This window comes from Microcaecilia unicolor, chromosome 2, assembly GCF_901765095.1.
Source record: "Microcaecilia unicolor chromosome 2, aMicUni1.1, whole genome shotgun sequence".
NCBI classification, from domain to species: Eukaryota; Metazoa; Chordata; class Amphibia; order Gymnophiona; family Siphonopidae; genus Microcaecilia; species Microcaecilia unicolor.
Genome location: NC_044032.1, coordinates 332164825 through 332191722, shown reverse-complemented (window position 1 = coordinate 332191722; position 26898 = coordinate 332164825). Strand labels below are relative to the sequence as shown.

The 26898-nt window shown below is 44.3% G+C and overlaps 1 protein-coding gene across 2 annotated transcripts in view; it reads left to right on the top strand.

The window, feature by feature from the left end:
- CLTA (clathrin light chain A) overlaps positions 1-20825 on the top strand; it is a 234748-nt gene extending 213923 nt beyond the window's left edge. For both annotated transcript variants that reach the window (XM_030194359.1, XM_030194358.1), the window contains exon 5: positions 20354-20825. In XM_030194359.1, the coding sequence (XP_030050219.1) occupies positions 20354-20525 (172 nt within the window). In that variant the 3' untranslated portion in view covers positions 20526-20825. The remainder of the gene's footprint in view (positions 1-20353) is intronic.
- The last annotated feature ends 6073 nt before the right edge of the window (positions 20826-26898 follow it).

Below are 26898 nucleotides of genomic sequence, written 5' to 3'. Positions count from 1 at the left end.
GAGTTGGCAGTAGTGGAGAAGGGAACAGATAAGAAGGATTTATCCATGGAGCGGAGTGCACGGGAAGGGGTGTAGGGAAGGACGAGTGTGGAGAGATACTGGGGAGCAGCAGAGTGAGTACATTTATAGGTTAGTAGAAGAAGTTTGAACAGGATGCGAAAACGAATAGGGAACCAGTGAAGCGACTTGAGGAGAGGGGTAGTATGAGTAAAGCGACCCTGGCGGAAGACGAGACGGGCAGCAGAGTTTTGAACCGATTGGAGAGGGGAGAGGTGACTAAGTGGGAGGCCAGCAAGAAGCAGATTGCAGTAGTCTAAACGAGAGGTGACAAGGGTGTGGATGAGGGTTTTGGTAGAGTGCTCGGAAAGAAAGGGGCGGATTTTACGGATGTTATAAAGAAAGAAACGACAGGTCTTGGCGGTCTGCTGGATGTGAGCAGAGAAGGAGAGAGAAGAGTCTAAGATGACCCCAAGGTTTTGAGCCGAGGAGACAGGGAGAATGAGAGAGCCATCAACAGAAATAGAAAACGGGGGGAGTGGGTTTGGGGGGAAAAATGAGAAGTTCGGTTTTGGTCATGTTTAATTTCAGGTGGCGTTGAGACATCCAGATAGCAATGTCAGACAAGCACGCTGAAACTTTGGTTTGGATGCAAGGTGAGATATCAGGGGTAGAAAGGTAGATTTGGGAGTCATCAGCATAGAGATGGTAGGAAAAGCCATGGGATGAGATTAATGAACCAAGGGAAGAAGTGTAGATAGAAAAGAGGAGGGGACCAAGAACAGAACCCTGAGGTACGCCGACAGGCAGAGGGATAGAAGTAGAAGAGGATCCACCAGAGTGAACACTAAAGGTGCGGAGGGAGAGGTAGGAAGAGAACCAGGAAAGGACAGAGCCCTGGAATCCAAGTGAGGACAGGATATCAAGGAGTATGCTGTGATCGACAGTGTCAAAAGCAGAGGAAAGATCAAGAAGAATGAGGATGGAATAGAGACCTCTGGATTTAGCCAGTAATAGGTCATTGGAGACTTTAGTAAGAGCAGTTTCGGTTGAGTGGAGAGGGCGAAAACCAGATTGTAGTGGGTCAAGAATAGCATGTGAGAAGAGAAAATCAAGGCAGCGGCGGTGAACAGCACGCTCAAGTAATTTGGAGAGAAAAGGGAGGAGGGAGATGGGTCGGTAATTAGAGGGACAAGTAGGGTCGAGTGAAGGCTTCTTAAGGAGAGGTGTGACCACAGCATGTTTAAAGGCAGTAGGGACAGTTGCAGTGGAAAGTGAGAGGTTGAGAATGTGACAGATAAAAGGAATAAGAGCAGGTGAGATGGCATTAAGAAGGTGGGTGGGAATGGGATCAGAGGAACAGGTGGTACATTTTGAGGAAGAAAGGAGAAGTGTAGTTTCCTCTATAGTAACTTCAGGAAAGGAGGAAAAAGAATGAGGGGAAGGAGAGAGAGGGGAACAGACTAGTGGAGGGAGAGGTGGCGAGGTAGAGAATGCAAGGTTTATCTTTTGAACCTTGTCGTGAAAGAATTCAGCATGGGTCTGAGGAGATAATGAAGGGGGAGTTGGGGGAGGGGGCACCTTGAGGAGAGAGTTCAATGTGGTGAAGAGAAGTCGAGGGTTAGAGCCAAGAGAGTTGGTCAGTTGGATATAATAATCCTGTTTGGCGCATAAAAGAGCAGATTGGAAGGAGGTCAGCATGAACTTAAAGTGTAGGAAATCAGCAAGGGCCCGAGATTTCCGCCAGAGGCGTTCGGCGGAGCAGGTACAAGAACGTAGGTAGCGGATATTAGAAGTCAGCCAAGGTTGGGGTTTTGTGCTCCTTATAGGGCGGGGTCATCAAAGGTGCAAGAGTGTCTAAGGCAGAGAATAGAGTATTGTTATAAGAAGAAACAGCCTCGTTGACAGACGTGGATGGTGCCACAGTAGAGAGGAGGTTTGAAACATGGGAGGATAGAGATGAAGGGTCAATATCGTGAAGATTCCTAGATAAATTAGATATAATAGGACGGGACTGGGAGGGAGGAGATTTAAGTGTGAAAGTTATAAGATAGTGGTCAGAGGCAAGGAAACTAGAGGGTGAACAGTTGGAGGAGAAGATGAGATCAAGACAGTAACCATTTTGATGAGTGGGGGAGGTGGAGCATAGTTGGAGATTAAAGGAGGATGTTAAAGCGAGTAACTTGGAAATATAAGAGTTGGAAGGATCATTAGCAGGAATATTAAAGTCACCAAGGATGAGAGAGGGGGAGGAAGGATCATGGAAGAAGGCAAGCCAGGCATCAAAGTCACTGAGAGAGGATGAAAGGGACTTATCAGGGGGACGATAAATGACCGCTATTCGAAGAGGCAGAGGAGAGAAAAGGCGGATAGAGTGGACTTCAAAGGAGGAAAAACAGTGAGATTGAGTTACATTCAGGTACACTGGATATTTTCCCTATCCCTGGAGGGCTCACAGTCTAAGTTTGTATCTGAGGCAATGGAGGTTTTATGTGACTTGCCAAAGATCTCAAGGAGCAGCAGTGGGAATTGAACTGGGCACTTCTGGATGTGAAGACCGGTGCTTTAACCACTAGGCCACTTGTCCACTCCATATATAGCAACTACTCCTTAAACACTCTAGGTAACTCTACCCCCCCCCCCCCCCCACCAAAAAAAAAAGAAAAAAGAATGAGAAAAAGGCCTCAGTGAAACAATGAAGAACTGAAAAAACTCAAAACACAAGTTAGGAAACTAGAACGTACGTGGAACAAAAAAAAAAAAGATGATCCCACTCTTAATGCTTGGAAACTACTCAGAAGGAAATACAAATATGCCATAAGACAAAGCAAAAGACAATACTACAAAACTGAAGTCGGGCCAAATTACAAAGACACACACAAACTCTTCCAACTTGTGAATAAACTATTAGACACAACCCCAGTCACCAACAACAACAAAGACACTCCAGGAGCCGAGAACTTGGCGAAATACTTCAACGAGAAAATCATAAAACTATGATTCAAAATACCAGCCAGCCCAATCGAATATACTACACTCCTAGAATGCCTAGACCCAGACCCCGGAATCCGCCCAGCAGACAGGATCTGGACTGAATTCACTATACTACCAGAAGATCTTATCTCACAGACACTTAAAAGATTTGCCAAATCTCGCTGTAAATTAGATATATGCCCAAACAACCTCATGAAGTCGGCCCCCCAACAATTTATAATGGACCTAACTAACCATGTGAATTTCATGCTATAAAATGGACTCTTCCCAAAGGAGAAAGGTAATATTCTACTCACCCCCATACCTAAGGATGCAAAGAAAAATACTAATGAACTAACGAACTATAGACCAGTAGCATCCATTCCCCTATTCACCAAAATAACAGAAAGCATGGTGACCAAACAACTCGCAAATTATTTAGTTCTCGGTACTGCATGATTCCCAGTCAGGATTTCGCTCTAATCACAGCACGGAAACCGTACTAGTCACGCTTATGACCAAACTCAAACAATTGATAGCAAACAGCAACAACATACTACTGCTACAATTTGACATGTCAAGCGCATTCGACATGGTCGACCGTGGAATTTTATTACACATCCTTGAATACTTCGGAATCGGAGGTAACATTCTCAGATGGTTCAAGGGTTTCCTAACCATCCGCTCATATCAAGTGACATCAAACTCGACAACATCAGCCACATGGACACCTGAATGCGGAGTTCCAAAGGGATCCCCCCTCTCACCGACCATATTCAACCTAATGATGACACCCTTGGCTAAGCTATTATCGAATCAGAATCTAAACACTTACATATATGCTGATGATGTAACAATCTTTATCCCATTCAAACACGATCTAAGAGAAATTTCTGACGAAATCAACCAAAGCCTACACATTATGAACTCCTGGGCAGATGCATTTCGACTGAAACTAAATGCCGAAAAAACCCAATGCCTAGTACTCACCTCGCAATACAACAAGAAGGAATTCACCACCATCAACACACCTAATCTAAGTCTACCAGTCTCAGACACCCTAAAATTCCTTTGAGTCACCATTGACCGACACCTAACACTTGAGAACCATGCAAAAAAACATAACTAAAAAGATGTTCCATTCAATGTGTAAACTAAAGTCAGACCATTTTTCCCAAGGAATGTCTTCCGATACCTGATACAATCACTGGTACTTAGTCATCTGGACTATTGTAATTCACTCTACGCCGGCTGCAAAGAGCAAATACTCAAAAAAAACTCCAAACAGCCTAGAACACGGCAGCCAGACTTATATTCAGCAAACCAAAATACGAAAGCGCAACACCCCTTCGTGAAAAACTACACTGGCTCCCACTCAAAGAACGCATCACATTCAAACTCTGTACCTTGGTCCATAAAATCATCCATGGTGACGCCCCAGCCTACATGTCGGACCTAATAGAACTACCACCCAGAAATGCAAAAAAAATCCTCCCGCACATTCCTCAATCTTCATCCTCCCAAATGTAAAGGCTTGAAATACAAATCAATGCATGCATCAACCTTTTCCTATACAAGCACACAGCTCTGGAACTCACTGCCACGTAACCTGAAATTGGTCTACGAAATGACCAATTTCCGCAAACTCCTGAAAACTTCTCTTCGACAAAATATATCAAAAAGAACAACACGCGTAACTCTACTTTCTTTAAGATATCCAGGAATGTTCTTTAATGTCTTCTGCTTTCACACTATCATGCACCTTACTGTCTATGGCTTTAACACTATCATGTATTTTACCATCATGTAACCAAAACTTCTGCTAAAACAAATGTATACTCTTTTCTATTTCCAATATTATGTATTTCACCATCATATACCCAAAACTTGCTGTAAAACCAGATGTACATTCTTTTCTATTTCCAGTATCCACGATGAATTGTAAGCCACATTGAGCCTGCAAAAAGGTGGGATAATGTGGGATACAAATGTAATAATAATACTCGCATCTCTTCTATCATAGTAACAAGAGGCAGGCTTATATAATCAATGGCCAAAAATTCCTTTATATCAAAACACAGTACATACCAAATAAAAAAAAATACCTCTGGTGACCTCCATACATTATAGATTGTGCAGGAATCACTATGGATCTAATCAGTATCGGAAACTGAATCATTTCAATATCTGAATTCAGCTTCTCAAAAATTTTCAGACAGGGATCCCCTCATTTCACTTTCAAGCTGCTTCAGGGGAGATTTGAGGAAGCCTGGAGGAGTATGAGTCAATGCTGAGATAAGTAAAATGGAAGGTCTGTATAAAGAAACTTAAGTGCTAAAATTTTAACTTTATCCAACAACAAATAGCCAATATGCTTCCTTCAGAAGAGGAGTAATATGGTCAGATAGGCTCCAGTAGCTAATCTATGGCCATATTTTGAACAATCTGTAAAAGATGTAAAGCATAATGTGGAAGACCATTAAATAAAGTTAACATAATCCAGGTAAGCAACTAGTATTCAGAACATATGAAGGGTACAAGTAAAAATTATTCTAAAAATGTGCAAACTGATTTAATCATACAAGTTTTATCACCTGTGGAGGAGCATAATCAAACGCGAAAGCCCATCTCCATGGGCGTCTATCTCGAGAACGGGTACGTGAAGGGGCGGGACAAACTGTATTTTCGCAAAAAATGGGTGTCCATCTTTTTTCCGATAATACAGTTTGTGCCCAGCAAATGCATCGGATTTGTGCGGATTTGAGCTGGGCTGTTTCGTTTTTCAGCGATAATGGAAACCGAAGGCGCCCAGCTCAAAAACGACCAAATCCAAGGCATTGGTTCGGTGGAGGGGCCAGGATTCGTAGTGCACTGGTCCCCCTCACATGCCAGGACACCAACCGGGCACCCTAGGGGGCACTTGTAACAATTTAAAATAAAAAGTTAACTACCTCTGAAGTCCATAGCTCCCTTCCTTTGGGTGCTGAGCCCCCCAAATCCCCCCAAAACCCACTGCCCACAACTCTACACCATAGCCCTTATGGCTGAAGGGGGGGGCACCTAGATGTGGGTACAGTGGGTTTTGGGGGCGGTTTGGAGTGCTCCCATTTACCACAGGTGGGGGGGGGGGGGCCTGGGTCCACCTGGCTGAAGTCCACTGCATCCACTAACAACTGCTCCAGGGACCTGCATACTGCTGTGATGGAGCTAGGTATGACATTTGAGGCTGGCATACAGGCTGGAAAAAAAAAGTTTTTAAAGTTGTTTTTTTTGGGTGGAAGGGGGTTAGTGACCACTGGGGGAGTCAGGGGTGGTCATCCCTGATTCCCTCCGGTGGTCATCTGGTCATTTAGGGCACTTTTTTGGGACTTGTTCATGAAAAACAAGGGTCCAAAAAAGTGACCCAAATTCGCGTTAAAAACGCCTTTCTTTGTTCAATTATCGGCCGAGGACGCTGTCTCTCCTTGGCCGATAAACACGCCCCAGTCCCACCTTTACCACGCCTCCGACACGCCCCTGTCAACTTTGGCCATTTCCGCGACAGATTGCAGTTGAAGACGGCCAAAATCGGCTTTCGATTATACCGATTTGGACGCCCACGGGAGAAAGACGCCCATCTCCCAATTTGGGTCGAAATATGGGCGTCTTTCTCTTTCGAAAATAAGCTGGATAGTGTCTCTAGTCAGAAATGTTTGGAGTGTCACGGGGGGCGGGGGGGGGGAGCTAGGTATAGGAGGAGGCAAGTCAAAGCAACATTTTCACTCGTCATCCCCTTCTCTCTCCCCCCCCTCATTTTTAAATTGGATTTATTAGAGAAATTACACAGATTAAACAAGCACATCAACATTATTAGCATCAAAATAATACAAATATAAAACACTATAAAAATCTCTAAACTTATATCCCTTTTCTATATACCCAACTCCCTCCTCAATCCCCCCCCCCCCCCCCCCAATCAAGAATCCAGCACTAGAGGGTCGGGATGTGAGGACCAAGTGACATAAGAATCCCACACACGATGATATGCCAAAATGTGTCCATTGGCACAGGGTAGTCAGTTTAGACATCAGATACAGATAGTCCAATTTGCGCAAAACTACACTAAGCCCAGGTATGGTAGGCTGTTTCCACGCTGCTGCCAAGACCAGTTTACTAGCCACAAGCACCTGAGTGACTGGTTGTTGGATAGGAGACTTCACTCCAGGTGGCTTAACATGCAAAAGACAATGGTCTATCTTCATAGGGTAAGAAGTCTTAGATAAACTCAAAACAAATTTCACAACATTAGTCCAGAATATTTGAGTTTGGGGACAAGTCCATCAAACATGACACATATCACCCACTAACCCATATTTACGCCAACACAGAGCAGAATTCAAATGAAACATTTTAGCCAATCACTGAGGAGTATAATACCAGCTATAAAGTATCTTATAGCCATTTTCTACTAATGCATTAGATACTGATACTTTGAGTAAAGATTTAAACACCTTCTCCCATTGCGCATAATTATATGAGACGCCCAGTATTTTCTCCCATTTTAATCGATAATACATGATAGGTTTCTGATAGGAGAGGAGAGCTTTATATAATCTAGATACTCCCCCCCCCCCCCCATTCCCCCTCCACCCATCATAGCACACTCTAGAGAGGACTCAGCTAGGCTTAACTCCCCCTTTACTCTTCTAAGTATAAAATCTCGAAGCTGATGAAATTGGAATACCTGGGAAGTGGGGATTCCATACTCCTCCCGTAAACTCTCAAATGAAATCAACTCTCCTTCCCTCCCATATCTGCCCTAACTCACACAAACCAGAACATTCCCAGGAGCGATAGCAAAGATCTACCCCCCCTCCCCCCGCCGGACCAAAGTGCGGGGAAACCGAATGTACATGAAATATGTACGAGATGGAAAAAATGTTTCTTGAATCGTACTCCCAAGTGGAGAGGCCACCAGGGGCGGGGCCTTCTGGAGTACTGCTCGTAGGAGCCGGCCAGGCAGCCAAGGTATCGCTCGCAATGGGTAAGGACCCACCCAAGATTGCCCAAGAATTTTCCAAATCTTATTTGGACCCTGTGACCAATCAGCCAAAATCTGCAGGTGCGCTGCCTGATAGTAAGTCAAAAAAGAGGGAACTTCCATTCCACCCTGTTCCATGTAGTTGGTACATTATCTCCCTATGTGCCCTAGGAGGCCGCTTTTTCCAGATGAAAGAAAAAACCTTTCGCCGCAAACCCTTGAAGAATTTATCAGGTAGGGAGATGGGGAGTGCCATAAACAAGTAAAGCAATTTAGGGAGTAAAATCATTTTGACCGCATTAATGCGTCCCAACCAAGATAATGTCAGCCCCTCCCAACGCTCCAGTTCTGAGAACAACTCAAGCACCTTAGCAGGAAAATTAGCCTCATATAAACCATCCAAATGACGTGTCATGTTGACCCCTAGGTATCTAATAGTTTTCGATTCCCAACGAAAGAGGAAGCTAGCCCGTAACATAGTAACCTGTTGAACTGGCAGGCTGATGTTTAAAGCTTCCGATTTGGTCATATTAATCTTTATTTATTATTTATTTGTTACATTTGTATCCCACATTTTCCCACCTATTTGCAGGCGCAGTGTGGCTTACATAGTACCATAGAGGCGATCGCCAGTACCGGTTTGAACAAATACAGAGTGGGGTTATGATAGAGTAAAGTTAATGTGTGACAGACACATTGGGAGACGTAAGGAAGAGTTAAGTTATGTCCAGTTTGTTTCGTTATGTCACAGGGTTAAGGCATTTAAGTTGGATCGTTAGGGTGAGCCTTTTTGAACAAGTTAGTTTTTAGTAGTTTCCGGAAGTTTAGGTGGTCATATGTTGTTTTCAAGGCGCTTGGTAATGCGTTCCATAGTTGTGTACTTATAAAGGAGAAGCTGGACGCATAGGTTGATTTGTATTTGAGTCCTTTGCAGCTTGGGTGATGGAGATTTAGGTATGTTCTTGTTGATCTAAATGTGTTTCTGGTTGGTAAGTCTATGAGGTCTCTCATGTATCCCGGGGCTTCTCCGTAGATGATTTTGTGAACCAGGGTGCTGATTTTGAACGTAATGCATTCTTTGATTGGGAGCCATTGCAGTTTTTCTTGTAGTGGTATGGTGCTTTCGAATCTCGTTTTTACAAATATAAGCCTGGCTGCTGTGTTTTGAGCTGTTTGGTGTTTCTTTATAATTTGTTCTTTGCATCCTGCAAAGATTCCATTGCAGTAGTCCAAATGGCTTAGTACCATGGATTGTACCAAGTTACGAAATATTTCCCTCGGGGGAAAAAAGGTTTCACTCGTTTTGAGCTTCCACATTGAGTGGAACATTTTCTTTGTTGTAGCTTTTACTTGGCTCTCTAGTGTGAGGTTTCGGTCGATTGTAACTCCAAGAATTTTCAGGCTGTCTGAGATAGGGAGGGTGTAATCTGGAGTGGTTAGGTTGGTGGGTTTGTTTGTGTTGCATTGGGATAGAGGATGAGACTGTGTGTTTTTTCTGTGTTAAGTTTTAGTTGAAATGCATTCGCCCATGAGGTTATGGTGTTCAGGCTGAGTTTGATTTCTTTGGTGATTTCTTAAAACCAGATACCCGACCATACTCCAGGGTAGAAGACACCGCCGGAAAGGAGATGCTCGGCTCTGTTAGTACTAGCAATATGTCTTCCGCAAAAAGGAGAATCCTAGATTCTATCTCCCCCCGCTTCAGTTCCTTAATGTCGACATGTGCACGGATACGAGCCGCAAGGGGTTCAATGGCCAATGCAAAACATAAGGGAGACAAGGCACATACCTGCCTTGTTACCCTTAAGCAATGAGAATGGAGAAGAACACCGGCCATTGACCCGCACTGATGCCCAGGAAGTCATATATATAAGATGAAGCCAGTGAGAGAAACTACCTGTGATACCCACCTTATTGAGCACAGCAAATAAAAACTGCCATTGCACCCTGTTAAACGTCTTCTCAGCGTCAAGTGTCAAAAGGCACATGGGGGTCCCAGAGCTTTGAGCATGATGTAATAGATGAAGTGCTCTACGTATATTATCAAAGGTCTGACGCCCTTGAATAAAGCCAGCTTGATCTTCATGGACCAAAGACGGCAAGTGAGGCTGTAACTGGTTGCCAAGATCTTAGTAAAGATTTTATAATCCACTCCTAAAAGAGAGATAGGCCTATAGGAACTGCAAAGTTGCGGATCTTTGCCAGGATTGGGCAGAACTCTTATATCTGCTAAATTCCAGGTCTCCGGAAGCAAATGGCTCTCCCCTAAGGAATTAAATACCTTTAAGAGCAACGGGGCCAAAAGTTTTATAAAATTTATTGGTGAATCCATCTGGTCCCGGGGCCTTGCCAGGTTCTAGCGCACGGATCGCTTGAGAGACTTCATTAGCTCTATAGGCCTAGATAACATTAATTGGACTCCCTCTGAAAGTGTAGGAAGGGTTACTTGATCAAGGTAGGCAGAGTTAGATTCCCCCGATGGATGAGTCTCGGGAGTGTATAACTTTTCATAAAACTGTTTAAAAAAGGGACTGCAAGCTAGCCGGGTCTGAATGCACAACCCCCGTATCATCTTTAAGGCTAGTAACCTGCACCCGAGCAGTGCATTGTTTAAGTTTGTGAGCCAATAGTCTACTAGCCTTATTTCCAAATTCAAAGTGAAGCTGGCGAACTCGCTGAAGTTGTTCTGCTATATCTGCTAATTGCAACTGGTACAACTCTTGTCTAAGTTTATGTGCTTGATCTAATAATGAGGAAGGAGGCTGAGAAGACCACCCACAAAATGACCCCTCTACCGCTTTTAATTGTTCTCGCGCCAGATTTTCCGCTTTAAAGCATTCCCTTCGCACGTGAGCTCCCAGTGCTATCAAATGACCACGCATCACTACTTTAAGGCCCTCCCACAGTATCCTGGGCAAAACTTCCCCATTATCATTAAGCTGAATATACTCCTTTATCTGCTGCTCAAGTTGGGGAAATGTGGCCCATATCTATATAAATAATTCTCACCTCCAACATTCTGAAGCTCACTCTGTGGCAGGGAAACACTGAAGCCCTGCACTACCACTCACTGTCACTCATGCACCACTCACTGTCACTCATAGACCCGCCCTCAGCCACGCCCCTTCCACACATAATTCGCAACCCCAACGTTCTAAATGAAGCTGCAACTTCCGTTTTGAGGTGGCATAGATCGGAATTTTCCCCCATGAGTGTCTGCCCCGCCCTCGCATCACAACGTGATGTCGAGGGCGGGGCAATGACACTCAGCGAATCACATCGCCGCACCCACTACTGAACCCTACAGCACGTGAGTGACTCAGTGTGACTGGCAGAGGTGAATGCACGGAGGGCTGCAGGTCCTATGTTCTGTATGTTAGCTGAGGCAGGCACTAGGACCTAGAGGGCGGTCCCCCCTCCCTCCCTCCAACGTCAGCTGTTTTGTTTTCCCACAAACATGGCGAGGGGGTTGTTTTCCTTCCTCTGGCGGACGGCTGTTAAACGGGAACTGCGGAGCAATGACGTGGACGCTGCTGCTGTAACTGACTCAGTGTGACGGCCAGAGGTGAATGCAGGGAGGACTGCAGCTGCTATATTCTGTATGTTAGCTGAAGCAGGCACTAGGACCTAGAAGACGGTGTTTGGGGGCTGCAGGATTGCATATTCCACCCTGCTGTGCTGTTCTGACTGACTCAGTGTCGGCTCCGATCCATGCTTAGGAGTTTGTGTTTCATTTACGCTGAGGATAGCCGCTAAAATTATTCTTTCCACACACAAAAAGGCAAGTAGTTGAGCGCTTAACGGAAAAGTGTAGTTGTCAAACACATAGGAAGCATGGCAGGGGACGGAGCGAGGAACAGACACACAGACAGTCACACATTTATTTATTGGGATTTTGTAATCGCAAGGGAAGGCTACAGAGGGGCAGGGCTTTCAAAAGAGCAACACAGAATCGGTGGGTGCCTGGAGGGGGGGGGGGTAGGGGAGAGAGGTGAATCACTGGTGGGTGGCTACAAAGGGGGAAGGGGACAGAGGACAATCGCTGGGTGGCTGCAGGGGGGCGGGGGAGACAGGATAATCGCAAAGTGGCTGGAGGGGGCCAGGAGACAGAGCAGACTTGCTGGGTGGCTGGAGGGGGGGGGGGGGGCAGGGGACAGAGGACAATTGGTGGGTGGCTGGAGGGGGGGGCAGGGGAGACAGGAGAATCGCTGGAGGGGCAGCAGGGGAGACTGGAGAATTGCTGGGTTGCTGGAGGGGGCCAGGGGCCACAGGAGCATCGCTGGGTGGATATAGGGGGGGCAGGGGACAGAGCAGAATTGCTGGGTGCCTGGAGGACGAGCAGCGGAGAGAGAAGAATCGCTGAGTGCCTGGAGGGGGGCCGGGGGACACAGGAGACACTCACTCTCTCCCTATCACACACACACTCTCACACATTCTCTCTCTCGCACACACAGTCACTGACAAACACACTCTGTCCAACATACACACTCCAAGGACAACCTTGCTAGCACCTGTTTTCATTTCTGTCCGAAACGGGCCTTTTTTACTAGTCTGCCAATAATACGTCATCTAAGCGCCATCGTGGGGGGGGGGGGGGGGGGGGGTCCTTAATGATACAACAGGACACAATTTTAATAAAACTGGGGCATGATCCGACCACGTGTGGGTCACAGTTTGATGACTACGGACATACCCAGGGTCAAAGCATTCCCCAGCCAGAAATCAATACGCGAGAAGGAACTGTGCTCTGTAGAAAAGTATGTATAATCTCGTTGGAGCGGATTTGCTTGCCTCCATAAGTCAATAAGCTGCCACCTTGTAAGAAAAGCATGCAGCAACCCATGATCGTGTCAAGCATAATGTATTGTTGGTGTAGAGTTATCCAATTGTGGATTGAGCGTAAGGTTAAAATCTCCCCCCACCAGCAGGAACCCCTCCCTGTGCTTTAATAGTAGCTGATCCAACTGGTGAAAAAAGTCCCTATGGTCTGCATTGGGGCCATATATGTTCAGCAAGATGTATCTCTGGTCTCCTAGTGAAAAGATTAACAATAAGAAACACCCCCCTTTATCTCTAATAATTTTCTCAATGCCCCATGGTCGCTCCGGTTCTTTGTATTATCATGATTGGAAGCAAAATATATATGTGGGTATCTCCAGTGACACCAGAGATATTCATGTGCTGGTTTCAAGTGTGTCTCCTGAATTAAAGCTATATGTACCTGGAGGCGAATGAGCTCACAAAACGACAACTGCCGCTTCATGGAGGTATTCAGCCCCCTGACATTCAAAAGTACTAATGGTATGTCGGACATTTAACTTCAAAAACAAGAGAGATTAACACGATTAATATTTACAGTTGGCTCCACATCCCATCCTCCTCCTTCCCTCTCCCTTCCTGAGAACCTTTCCTCCTCCTTGCCAGAATAGAATCACCACATCCCTCCCCACCCCAACCCACCCTGTTAACTCTGAGGTCTCTCACTAAATTAAGGAGAGATAACCAACCAAGGAAGAATGCCCCAAATCCCCATCTTTCACACAAACCATAACATTATGATATGATATAAGACTACACTGTAAATTAGTAACATCCTCCGCAACTAGCGATTGAACCAAATAGTAACCACAGAGACTGGACCCTTTCACGCAAGTCATTAATCAAGCAGAAAAAGGGCTTCTTGGTGCCAAGATCAACTGCAGGCATGGCATTCAGGGGAGTTGCCCAGTCGACTGCTGGCGCAGCAACCGCTTATGTCCCCTTGTCACTCGCTGCCACTTAGGGCGTGAAGTCGACATGGGAACAGTCTGAGACTTGCTGGAAGTTGGTGTCTCCAATGGCAAGTTTCCCTCTAATATTTATTTATTGCATCTGTACCCCACATTATCCCACCTTTTTGCAGGCTCAATGTGGCTTACAGAATGTTGTTATGATGCAGTCATTACTTTATCTTAAATACATAAGCTGAAAGTAAGTGAATTAGATGCAATGTGCTAGAAAGGTGTTGTGAGAGGCGTTTTTGATGCACCTGAGTGATTTGAGGAGTGATTTATTAAGGATGTCTTTTGTAGGCTTTGTTGAAGAGGTGTGTCTTCAAAGATTTGCGAAAGCTTGTTAGATTGTCCATATTTTTCAGGGCCATGAGTAATGCGTTCCAGATCTGTGTACTTTTATACGCAAAAGTAGTGGCGTATGATTGTATTTAATTCCTTTGCAGCTGGGGAAGTTCAGATTGAGGAATTTGCGGGCCGATCTTTTGGCGTTTCTAGGTGGTAGGTCCACTAGGTTTAGCATATAGAGTGGGGCGTCTGCGTGGATGATTTTGTGGACGGTTGTGCAGATCTTGAACTCGATTCGTTCCTTGAGTGGTAGCCAATGTAGTTTCTCTCTTAGAGGTTTTGCCCTCTCGTATTTAGTTTTTCCAAAGATGAGTCTGGCTGCGGTGTTCTGGGCTGTTTGGAGTTTTTTAATGGTCTGTTCTTTACAGCCTGCTTACAAAGTGTTACAGTAGTCCAGATGACTTATTACTAATGACTGTACTAGGGTACGGAAGATGTTGGTAAAAAAAAAAAAGGTTTTATTCTCTTGAGTTTCCACATCGAGTAGAACATTTTTTTCGTTGTATTCTTCACATGGGTATCGAGTGTGAGGTATCGATCAGTAGTGACTCCAAAAATTTTCAGGTTTTCTGAAATAGGGAGTATGCAGTATGGTGTGGTTATGGTAGGGCAATTGATTGTGTTATATTGGGAAGTGAGAACTAGACATTGAGTTTTTTCTGCGTTCAGATTTAACTAGAATGAGTCCGCCCAGGAGTGTATGATTTGGAGGCTCTGGTTGATCTCGTTGGTTATTTCGTTTGTTACTTTTGAACGGGATGTGGATCGTGACATCATCCGCATATATGTAGGGGTTAAAGTTCTTGTTGGCTAGAAGTTTGGCTAGTGGTGTCATCATAATGTTGAAAGTAGTTGGCGAGAGGGGGGGATCCCTGAGGAACTCCACATTCCGGTGTCCAAGGTGATGATCTGTCATTATTCGTTGTTACTTGGTAGGATCTGGTGGTGAGGAATCCTTTGAACCAATACAATCTCAGTAGCCTCCGATACAGATCTGAGCTGATGGAGTTGGCCATCCTTATGGAATACCAAGGCAAAAGGGTGTCTCCGATATTTAAAGCCCGTCTCCCTAAGCTTCATTGTGACAGGCTTCAACTCAGCCCGCCGCTTAAGAGTAGCTGCTGCCAAGTCTTGATATATTTCCACAGTCTAGGAGTCCCATTTAAACTGGGCAGATTGACGAGCTGCTTTCAATACACGCTCCTTTAACTTAAAGTCTTGGAAACAGGCAGTTATATCCTTAGATAAATTGTTTCTTGCAGGCTCCATAGCCCTGTGAGAGCGCTGCAGCAAAACTGAAGAGGGGTCCACCGGGGATCCGGTATCCGCTAACAGGGAGCTGACCAGTTGCTGCACTACTGACTCACAGTCCATGTACTTCAGTGTATCAGGGAGACCGCGAAACCGTAAATTCCGCCTGCGACTCCAATTTTCTAAGTCCTCTAATTTATCAGCCAGCTGTTGTTGATCTTGGTGTAACTCGACTACCTGCTGATCCAAGGAGGTCACTGTCTCCACTTGCTCCTCTAGTCGGTTCTCCATCTCTTCTAGCCGGTTGCACAGGTTGCGGATCTCCCTGTGCAAGTCTGCTGCCAGTGCTGCGAGATCATTCCGAACAGCCTTAATATCAGTTTTTATTTCCTGAAGCCAATCTTTCAACTCACAGAAGGAGGATTTGGGAAGGACGCTGGTGCCAGAAAGGGTATTTGAAGCAGGCGAGTCAGAGAAACTAAACAAATTCTCTGTAAACTTGGAGGATGTAATGGGTCAGTTCTGCAAACTGAAGAGTAGTAAATCACCAGGACCAGATGGTATTCATCCCAAAGTATTAATTGAACTGAAAAATGAACTTGTAGAGCTACTACGTATTAGTAATATGCAATCTATCCCTAAAATCAGGTGTGGTACCGGAAGACTGGAGGGTAGCCAGTGTTACGCTGATTTTAAAAAAAAGGTTCCAGAGGAGATCTGGGAAATTAGACCAGTGAGTCTGATGTCGGTACCCGGCAAAATGGTAGAGGCTATTTTTAAGAATAAAATTACAGAGCACATACAAAAACATGGGCTGATGAGACCAAGTCAGCACAGATTTAGTAAAGGGAAGTCTTATCTCACCAATCTACTGCATTTTTTTGAGGTGGTGAACAAGCATGTGGATTTTGTATATCTGGATTTTCAGAAGGCTTTTGACAAAGTGCCTCATGAAAGACTCCAGAGGAAACTGGAGAGTCGTGGGATCGGAGGTAGGGTATTACTGTGGATTAAGAGCTGGTTGAAAAATAGGAAGCAGCGAGTAGGATTGAATGGTCAGTATTCTCAATGGAGGAGGGTAGTTAGTGGGGTCCCTCAGGGGTCTGTGCTGGGACTGCTGCTTTTTAACATATTTATAAATGACCTAGAGATAGGACTAACTAGTGAGGTAATTAAATTCGCAGATGACACAAAGTTATTCAGGGTCGTCAAGTCGCAGGAGAAGTGTGAAAGATTACAGGAGGACCTCGCGAGACTGGGGGATTGGGCATCCCAAGTGGCAGATGAAGTTCATTGTTGACAAGTGCAAAGTGATGCATGTGGGTAAGAGGAACCCGAATTACAGCTATGTCATGCAAGGTTCCACGTTAGGAGTCACAGACCTAGAAAGAGATCTGGGAGTCATCGTTGATAAGACTTTGAAAACTTCTGCTGAGTGTGCTGCGGCGGCTAAGCGCACAGAATGTTGCGTATTATTAGGAAAGGGATGGAAAAGAAACAAGGATGTTATAATGCCGTTGTATTGCTCCATGGTGCGACCACACCTCGAATATTGTGTCCAATTCTGGTCACTGCATCTCAAAAAAGATATAAAGGAATTGGAGAAGGTGCAGAGAAGGGAAAGTCTGAGAAGGTTATGGCTCTTCAGCTTGGTTTGGTAAGCTTGCTACTTTGGTTTTGAATTTCTTTTTGCAGGGTTTTGTTTTATTTTGTAAATGTGTAGTCTTGTTTGAAAGTAGGCCCTTGGTATCCAAAATAAAAAATGCTCCAGATTAGTGGTCTCCACATCCTGTAGAGTCACCATACAAGCAAAAATCCATTTGATTTAAACAGTATCTGGCAGTAGAAGGATCCATGTGCTGTTATGAGATGATGATCACAATTTGAATGTTTTTTTAAAAGGGGAATAGCAGCTCCTTTGCAGGAATATGGTGTTTGTGATACAGAACTGGAGGTTCAGGGTTTACATTGAGATTCTGTTCAATTCTATTGGAAATCCAGACTTTACTCCCAAACAAAATTTGTTGAATGATATTGTCAATTGTAATGGTGTTTTTACCAAGAAGCTGAAATTAGCTGGGGGGGAGGGGGGTTCTTTATGCATAGAAGGCCCTGGTGTCTTACATTGCTAAAAATGGGGGTGGGGGAGGGATGTGATCTGCGGAAATGTTGCTTTGGCTTGCTGGTCCCACAATACCTAGCTTGCCCCCCCCCCCCCCCCCCCCCCCCATTGACACCCCCAAATATTTCTGTCTAGAAATGCCACTGTCTGGAATGCTGTGTTCACTGTCTGCATATGTGCATGGATTGGAAAAATAACCCTGTTGGTGTCCTCATGTCATGCCCTGAATGTTTGATGTGGATAGGATGCAAAACAATTTCTGTGGGACTAGACACATTCAAGACTTCTCTTCTTTTCTTTTCCTGTGGAAAGTAGGCTAACAGATGAGCTGCTGCTTTAAAATTGATAACTTGCTGCAAGTGTTAGACCTGTACAACATAGGTACATAGTACATAAGTACATAAGTAGTGCCATACTGGGAAAGACCAAAGGTCCATCTAGCCCAGCATCCTGTCACCGACAGTGGCCAATCCAGGTCAAGGGCACCTGGCACGCTCCCCAAACGTAAAAACATTCCAGACAAGTTATACCTAAAAATGAGGAATTTTTCCAGTCCATTTAATAGCGGTCTATGGACTTGTCCTTTAGGAATCTATCTAACCCCTTTTTAAACTCCGTCAAGCTAACCGCCCGTACCACGTTCTCCGGCAATGAATTCCAGAGTCTAATTACACGTTGGGTGAAGAAAAATTTTCTCCGATTCGTTTTAAATTTACCACACTGTAGCTTCAACTCATGCCCTCTAGTCCTAGTATTTTTGGATAGCGTGAACAGTCGCTTCACATCCACCCGATCCATTCCACTCATTATTTTATACACTTCTATCATATCTCCCCTCAGCCGTCTCTTCTCCAAGCTGAAAAGCCCTAGCCTTCTCAGCCTCTCTTCATAGGAAAGTCGTCCCATCCCCACTATCATTTTCGTCGCCCTTCGCTGTACCTTTTCCAATTCTACTATATCTTTTTTGAGATACGGAGACCAGTACTGAACACAATACTCCAGGTGCGGTCGCACCATGGAGCGATACAACGGCATTATAACATCCGCACACCTGGACTCCATACCCTTCTTAATAACACCCAACATTCTATTCGCTTTCCTAGCCGCAGCAGCACACTGAGCAGAAGGTTTCAGCGTATCATCGACGACGACACCCAGATCCCTTTCTTGATCCGTAACTCCTAACGCGGAACCTTGCAAGACGTAGCTATAATTCGGGTTCCTCTTACCCACATGCATCACTTTGCACTTGTCAACATTGAACTTCATCTGCCACTTGCACGCCCATTCTCCCAGTCTCGCAAGGTCCTCCTGTAATCGTTCACATTCCTCCTGCGACTTGACGACCCTGAATAATTTTGTGTCATCGGCGAATTTAATTACCTCACTAGTTATTCCCATCTCTAGGTCATTTATAAATACATTAAAAAGCAACGGACCCAGCACAGACCCCTGCGGGACCCCACTAACTACCCTCCTCCACTGAGAATACTGGCCACGCAATCCTACTCTCTGCTTCCTATCTTTCAACCAGTTCTTAATCCATAATAATACCCTACCTCCGATTCCATGACTCTGCAATTTCTTCAGGAGTCTTTCGTGCGGCACTTTGTCAAACGCCTTCTGAAAATCCAGATATACAATATCAACCGGCTCCCCATTGTCCACATGTTTGCTTACCCCCTCAAAAAAATGCATTAGATTGGTGAGGCAAGACTTCCCTTCACTAAATCCGTGCTGACTTTGTCTCATCAGTCCATGTTTTTGTATATGCTCTGCAATTTTATTCTTAATAATAGCCTCCACCATCTTGCCCGGCACCGACGTCAGACTCACCGGTCTATAATTTCCCGGATCTCCTCTGGAACCTTTCTTAAAAATCGGAGTAACATTGGCTACCCTCCAGTCTTCCGGTATTACACTCGATTTTAGGGACAGATTGCATATTTCTAACAGTAGCTCCGCAAGTTCATTTTTTAGTTCTATTAATACTCTGGGATGAATACCATCAGGTCCCGGTGATTTACTACTCTTCAGCTTGCTGAACTGACCCATTACATCCTCCAAGGTTACAGAGAATTTGTTTAGTTTCTCCGACTCCCCCGCTTCAAATATTCTTTCCGGCACCGGTGTCCCCCCCAAATCCTCCTCGGTGAAGACCGAAGCAAAGAATTCATTTAATTTCTCCGCTACGGCTTTGTCCTCCTTGATCGCCCCTTTAACACCATTTTCGTCCAGCGGCCCAACCGACTCTTTGGCCGGTTTCCTGCTTTTAATGGATCAAAGAAAAGTAAAAAGAAATCTGTTGTGTGGTGGACCAGCAGGCTTGTGTTGTGATGATATTTAGTGAATGTGCGTGGACTAACAGGACTCGGTACATCTACTTGAGGAAGCAGTTTCTCTGAGAGAGAGTCAAGTCCTCAGAGCAGAAGGAAGATCTGGGGCACTGCATAGCTCCCTTTTGTTCTGAGGACCGCCACTTGTAGCACTGTGCCTCTGCTGGCCCAGATGGCTGCACACTTTCCAGCCCCAAAGTGGAAGTGTGCCCTAATGGCAGTGCCCAAAAGTCATGTACCAACTCCTGGACTGTATTATCTACCTTATAATTACTGTATGCCTGTAAGACAATAGACCACTCAGCTTTATTCAAGTATTTTATAGCATAGTGAGGTGAATTTTCAAAGCACTTAGACTTACAAAGTTACATAGTAACCTATGGAACGTTGTAAGTCTAAGTGCTTTGAAAATGAGCCCCATAATCGCATTTAGCAAAACAGAATGTTAGTGTCCTTTAGTATGTTGGTTTGTTTTTATTTTTTTAAATTGTTTCAGAACCTCTGAAGATCAAGAGACTGTGTTTTTTGCTTTTAGGGCGGCTGAAGAAGCATTTGTGAATGATTCTGAAGAAACTGCCCCAGGCACTGAATGGGAGCGTGTGGCTCGGCTCTGTGACTTTAATCCTAAGTCTAGTAAGCAGGCAAAAGATGTTTCCCGTATGCGCTCCGTCCTTATTTCACTCAAGCAGAGCCCTCTGGTCCGTTGAAGCAGCACAGTGAAGACAAATATCCTTGCAAAATTGTAATCTTATTCAGAGAAAATATTTGCAGTAATTGGATTAATTATGTTTAAATGTTTTACTACTCTTGGGACCAATAATCCTAGTATATGTAGAGTTAATCATTGTTGTTGATTGAAGGTTTCTCAGCTGTTTCCTTCCTATGTATTTGAAATGGAGGGAGAGAGAATCTCCAGAACAGTAGCCACATTGTGCTTTGTGCATTATGTCATTGGTTTTTGATTTATGCAAAACTGTACTGATATTAAAGGTCTGTTAAACTGAATATGCAACTTTCTTTGTGAAATTCCTAGGTGATATTTAAATTTTTTGATGTACATAAAACAGGTTTTTCAGTACCAGAATGTTTGACACTAAACCTGTGACCCCATGATTGTGGCCAAATAAAATTGTGTGACACCCTGAAGATGCAGAATGATAGACCTATGGTGAGCCCTCCTAGCTGGTGACCCCCACTCCCAGCTGGCGACACCGTCAGGTTTTGTGACTTGGGGTCCTGACCCACAGTTTGGGCAGCTCTGTAATCCAAAATCAATCTTTCATGTTCCTTCTCAATCATTACTTTTTATTTTTCTTGTGCTCCATTTCCTTCTCTTTAACAAATCTGGTCTTACTGCTTACGTACTGAACCCTCTAGTCTTAGTCTTTAATGCTTTCTTTTCAAATTTCCTTGGTGCTGGTTTGTAGGTAACAAAGCTAGATAACATTGTTCAGTTGCTCTAGTATTGTTTTGGTTTTGCAGAGGTGCAGACTTCAACAAGCTATACTTAAGTTTGTTCGATGGTACTCACTCCTGTAATTCTAGATATTTGAAAAGTCACATCTTTGTCTGTTGTCCTAGAGGTATGCAGAGATAAGTTACACAAATTGTGTTGATATGACTATATAGCAATCTAATAAGCCTCAGTTTTATTGAAAAAAGCACTCATTTGCTTACCATTACAATCATCAAAATACCCTCTTGAGTGTTAAATAGACCAAACTACAGTTAGCAATAATCCAAACCACTGTTGCAAATCAAGTATGTACATTTGTGTTTTCCCATCTTAGATCAGAATAGCACAGGAAACTGAGGGAAAACTGATAAAGGCTTCTGAAAAATATCTGGGACATTCACATTTTTCTCCCTGACTTCTTGGATTCATTGTGGAGTCGTCAATCTCAGTCAATAAATGTAAGCCAAGGCATATAACTATGGGATGGGATTTAGGATTATAGTCGGTAATCATAATTTGGCCTTTCTACTCTTAACTCTTATCTTCCAGTTACAGTCTCATCCCTTTACTATGGTCTTATCTAAAATTCTTGAAAAATTTGTTTTCTGCTTTCATCCTTCCTAGCCATATTGTATAAACCCATTTTTTGGGATTTCAGTAAGACCACGTGAGAGCTTATTCCATACCAATAGCTTCTTGCCACATGCTGCTTTTGATACTGAGCATCCCTTATACCTACTTTCCTTTCTCTCTTAGAATTACAAGTTCTCTGATGAAAATAATTTAATCAGGCATACAAGTGTCATTGGATGGTGCTGGGATGGAACATCTATCCCAGCATTCAAAACTAGAGTAGACTTCTGAGCATGCATGGCTCTTGCCCCATGCAGTTGTTTCCTCAGTTCCTTTAGGGTTTTTTGTTGTTTTTTTTTTTTTTTTGCTGGGTTGAACAAATATAAAATGAAGCTCTCCCAAGTCTTTTTTTTTTTCCAGGAGTTTGTTCTTGGTCTTTACTGTTGGCTTTCATTGTCTTCTGCTTGTTTTTATTTTTTTAAGCAAGTTAAAATAAAAAAAATTTTAAAAGTATTTTTGTGGTGAGAAATGTTGGTCATAATGTAGACAGTGCTAGGCTTTTGGCCATGCCTAAGCTCTGAATAAATAATAATAAACATGTTTACTGCAAGCCTGAAGAGAGAGGCTTTTACCTGAACAGAAAACAGAACAAATTTCCACACAGGTTGGCTAGCTATGTGCACGCAGCTGATCTTGTCTCTGTTTCCTCAGAGTGGCTTCAAGAGCGGAGACTTGAAAGGCTACCTCCACATCTCCTATTTGATGCAACTCTCAGCTGAGATTTTGCCAACTAAAATGCAGACATATTTGGTATAGTTGCATAGGTCTTGAGCATAAGGCACTTCTTAAATTTCATGGCTCCCAATGTGGTTGAAAAATTCCATCATCTGAGCATGAACAAACCATAGCCATGGCACCATTTCTAGCTGCGAACCACTGTAAGTTCTTCCTGGGCGGGCCATCAATGCTGGCAAAGTAGTCTTGACAAGTTTCTGGTGTAAACAATCCAGCCAGTACCGCCAGTCTGCTGCTAGATGTCGTGGTAACCATTTTGAACTGGAGCAAGTGATCATTGCTGCTGCCTGATTTCCCCCAGACTACTAAGGATTTCTCCGGGTAAACCGGGGGGGGGGGGGTATACGGAGGTGAGTGGGGGAGTAGGAGGCTGGGTCAATTTTATATTTTCTGTCGTGGGGGGGAGGAGGCATTCACCAGACCTTTCAGTTTAACTGGGCACCAGTCGCTATTCAGACTGGTGCCCAGTTGAACTTGGCACATAAAGTTGGGATAGGTTTTTTTTTTTTTTTTTTACTTTATGCATTTAGCTGGTTTGCGGTCTGAATATTGCCACTAACCAGCAAGGGCCAAGCTCTTCCCCCAGCCCACCCCAAACTTCGCTGGTTAGAGGTTGGCATCTTAGCGACAATATTCAGCAGCACTCCGGTTAGGTGCCACTGAATATTGCCGGTTAGCCCCGACCAAGTTTCAGACTTCAAGTTTAATAATATATTTGATATACCATCTCACAGTAAGAACTTCTGAAGTGGTGTACAAATGATAAATTAATTCACACAAAGAGCCTGAAAAAAAACCCCTATACTATAGGACAGAAAAAACAGAAGGAAGATAGACTATACAGAAACTAGTGCGATGTGAAATTGCCTATCAGTTAAGTACAAGGGCTTCTGTTTTTGTTCATTGCTTTTTGTTTATTGTTTTTTTCTTTATATTTTTACATTTAATTGGAGTACAAATAAAATTAAAACTAGAAATTCATTAGCTTTTAAAAAAATGATTACAGCTTAAGAGGCAGATGATTATCTCACAGTTCGTGCAGCAGATCTGAAATAGCTGGAGGCTATAAGCGATCTCATAGCCAGTTCACATGATTGATGATGCCTCAACGCTGAATTCACTTTTGATACAGTTTAGGTAATATGTATCTCTTAACAATTGATGCTCATGTAAAACACATCTCTTTTGTTTTACTATTATACTGATTGTTTTGTAAGTGTTGGATTTTTCCCTTTTTTTGTTTGAGAAACCCAAATAGTGGCAACATTCCATGCTACCAATCCCACGGCAAGCAGTGGCTTCACCATGTCTGTCTCAATAGCAAACTATGGACTTTTCCTCCAGGAAACTGTCCAAATCTTTTTTTTTTTTTAAACACAGGTACACTAGTGGCTGTTACTACACCATCTGGCAAAGAGTTCCAGAGCTTAACTATTTGTTGAATGAAAAAATATTTTCTCTAATTTGTTTTAAAAGTATTTCCATGTAATTTCCTTGAGTGTCATCTAGTCATTGTACTTTTTAAAAGAGTAAAAAATTGATTGAATCACTTCTACTCGTTCTACACCACTCAGGATTTTGTACACCTCAATCATATCTTCCCTCAGCCATCTCTTTTCCAAGCAATTACTTTGGCTAGAAGAATCAGTGAACTTCAAAGGTTGGTAACATATGAGCCTTGTACATAACTTCATCATAACAAGGTAGTCCTGTGGACTTAATCACCCTTGGAAAGAATTTAGGGTAACACCTTTTTATCCAAGGACAAGCAGGACAACTGATTACCACAAACGGGCGATGTCATCCATGGAGCCCTTCTACGGACGCTGCCTAGCATTCAAAAGATTCATGAAGCTTTTGGCAGGCCCAACTGCACATATGCATGTGCCTTCCTGCCTGCACAACTTGCATGGGCCCTGCATTTCTTCATTTGCAGAGCAGTGAAGACACATATTCCTTCTCTCTGTCGTGCACCTTTACTGTGAGCATTTGTCTCTTGCCTTCCTGCCTCTTTTTAAGTGTTAGGGACCAATCTTTTTATTTTTGCTTTGTTCCCTTTTAAGTTTTTTTTGTAGTGTCAGCCTTTTCAGTTTTCTTTTGCAGTTCACGGCCTCCTTAGGCCTGAGCTCCCGGCCGGGTCTCTGTTTAAAAAAAGAAAATGTTTTGACAATTGAGCTGTTTGGTTTTGCTATGGCTATTTTTCTCGCTATGACCTCCCAGTGGTTTAAGAAGTGCTCAGGCTGCAGTAGGGCCATGTATGTGCCTGGGCCCTGACCATAAGTCCTTTTACTGTTTTATTTGTGCTCAAATGCAGAAGAGAACCTAGAAAAGCCAGGAGGCCCTGCCTGTTAAACTTTTATGGCACACCGTTCCATTAACATTGGCATCAGTCCCTATGGCTTCAGGAGCTACACTGGATACTGGGACATCACCATTGAGGAGGTCTCCCCCTGGTTTGACATCAGGCGTTGGTAGTGCCCGTTCGGTCAAGTATCATCAGACTTGTATTGAGGACTCATGAGGATTCCATATAGTCCTCGTCAGTAGCGAGAGACCCAGATGCTGATGCTTCTTCGCTTTCACTTGAAGTACAACATCAGTCCTCATTGAAGTATGGTGCCAGGAGCTCCAGGAAACCAGCGTTGATAGTACCCGAGAACTGTTGATGCCATGAGAACTGCTTTCCTTGTGTGGGAGCAGTACTGATGCACCAGTCTCCACAAAGCTGAGACCTGCCTTCGATTTGGCTCCTACTTCACTCCAGCACCAGTCCCAACTCTGCCTTTACCAATGCCTGATGTCATGTTACAGAAGGAGCTGTGGTGCATCCTAGCTCGACACAAGGCTGAGGCATCAAGAATGCCATTACCAGCTAGGGAGCTGATCCAGCCCATTCTGAGCACCCATACTCTGTCAATCATTCAAGGCCGATGCCCCATCGGGTGTTTGAACTGGCACTGATTGATGCGATGCTCCTTTCCAGCCCATCATAATAACATAGTAGATGATGGCAGAAAAAGACCTGCATGATCCATCCAGTCTGCCCAACAAGATAAACTCATATGTGTATACCTTACCTTGATTTGTACCTGCCTATTTCAGGGCACAGACCGTACAAGTCTGCCCAGCAGTATTTCCCGCCTCCCAACCACCAGTCCCGCCTCCCATCACTGGCTCTGGCACAGACCGTATAAGTCTGCCCTCCACTATCCTCGCCTCCCAACCACCAACCCTTCTTCCCCCACCTGCTCCGCCACCCAAAAGAGACTGAAGTCTAGGAGAGGACTTGTACCTCGGCACTCTCACTCGAGTTTGGTCACACATCCAATGGTCTGAGGCACACAGACTCATACGTCCCAGCTGGAGTACTTTCCTGAGCCAAATACAGACTACTCTTGGGGGTCTGATGTAGAACCAGTGGAGATCTTGGAGGAGGATTCCCTTGGTCTCCCTTCAGACCCTTCTCCAGCTCAGGAAAGGAGAAAGTCTCCTCCAGAGGCGCTCTCCTTTGTCAGTTTTCTTTGAGAGATGGCTGAGCCCATCACCTTTATTTTAGAAATGAGGACTTGCCCAGGGTCAAGATGTTGTTGATGGACTCCTCTCCCAAGGAGGCTGTGACAGTGCCTATGTACAGCATCCTTAAGCCTGCACAGATGAGGAATTGAGAGACTCCTCTCATTGTGTAACCTGTACCAAAGAAGGCGGACTGTATGTATAGGGTCCAGAAGGCACGTGGATTTGAAGATCAGTAGTAAACAAAACAGAGACCATAACTGACTGGATCACTGATGACAACCTTGACTTCCTATTTATTACTGAAACCTGGATCCACAATCTCCAAGACCCTATAATCTTAGAATTCTCCGAGGACAAGCAGGCTGCTTGTTCTCACTGATGGGTGACGTCCACGGCAGCCCCCTCCAATCGGAATCTTCACTAGCAAAGGCCTTTGCTAGCCCTCGCGCGCCCATGCGTGACCGTCTTCCCGCCCGAACCGGCTCGTGTTAGTCAGTCTTCTTATGTCCGTGCTCGGGATGGTTGTGTTTTGCCGCCGTTTCGTGCCCCTCAAGTTGACCTCGCGGGTCTTCGCGATTTTCGCTAAAAAAAAAGAGACCGATCCGGTCTTTACCCCTTTCCCGTGTTTCCAGCTTTTTCCCCGCGTAAGTTTCCTTTCGCTTTCGGGACCGGCCTATTGGCCTTGGTACGGGTTTTCTCTTCCTTCTTTTTGGTGCCTTTCGTCATCATCGTGAATTTTG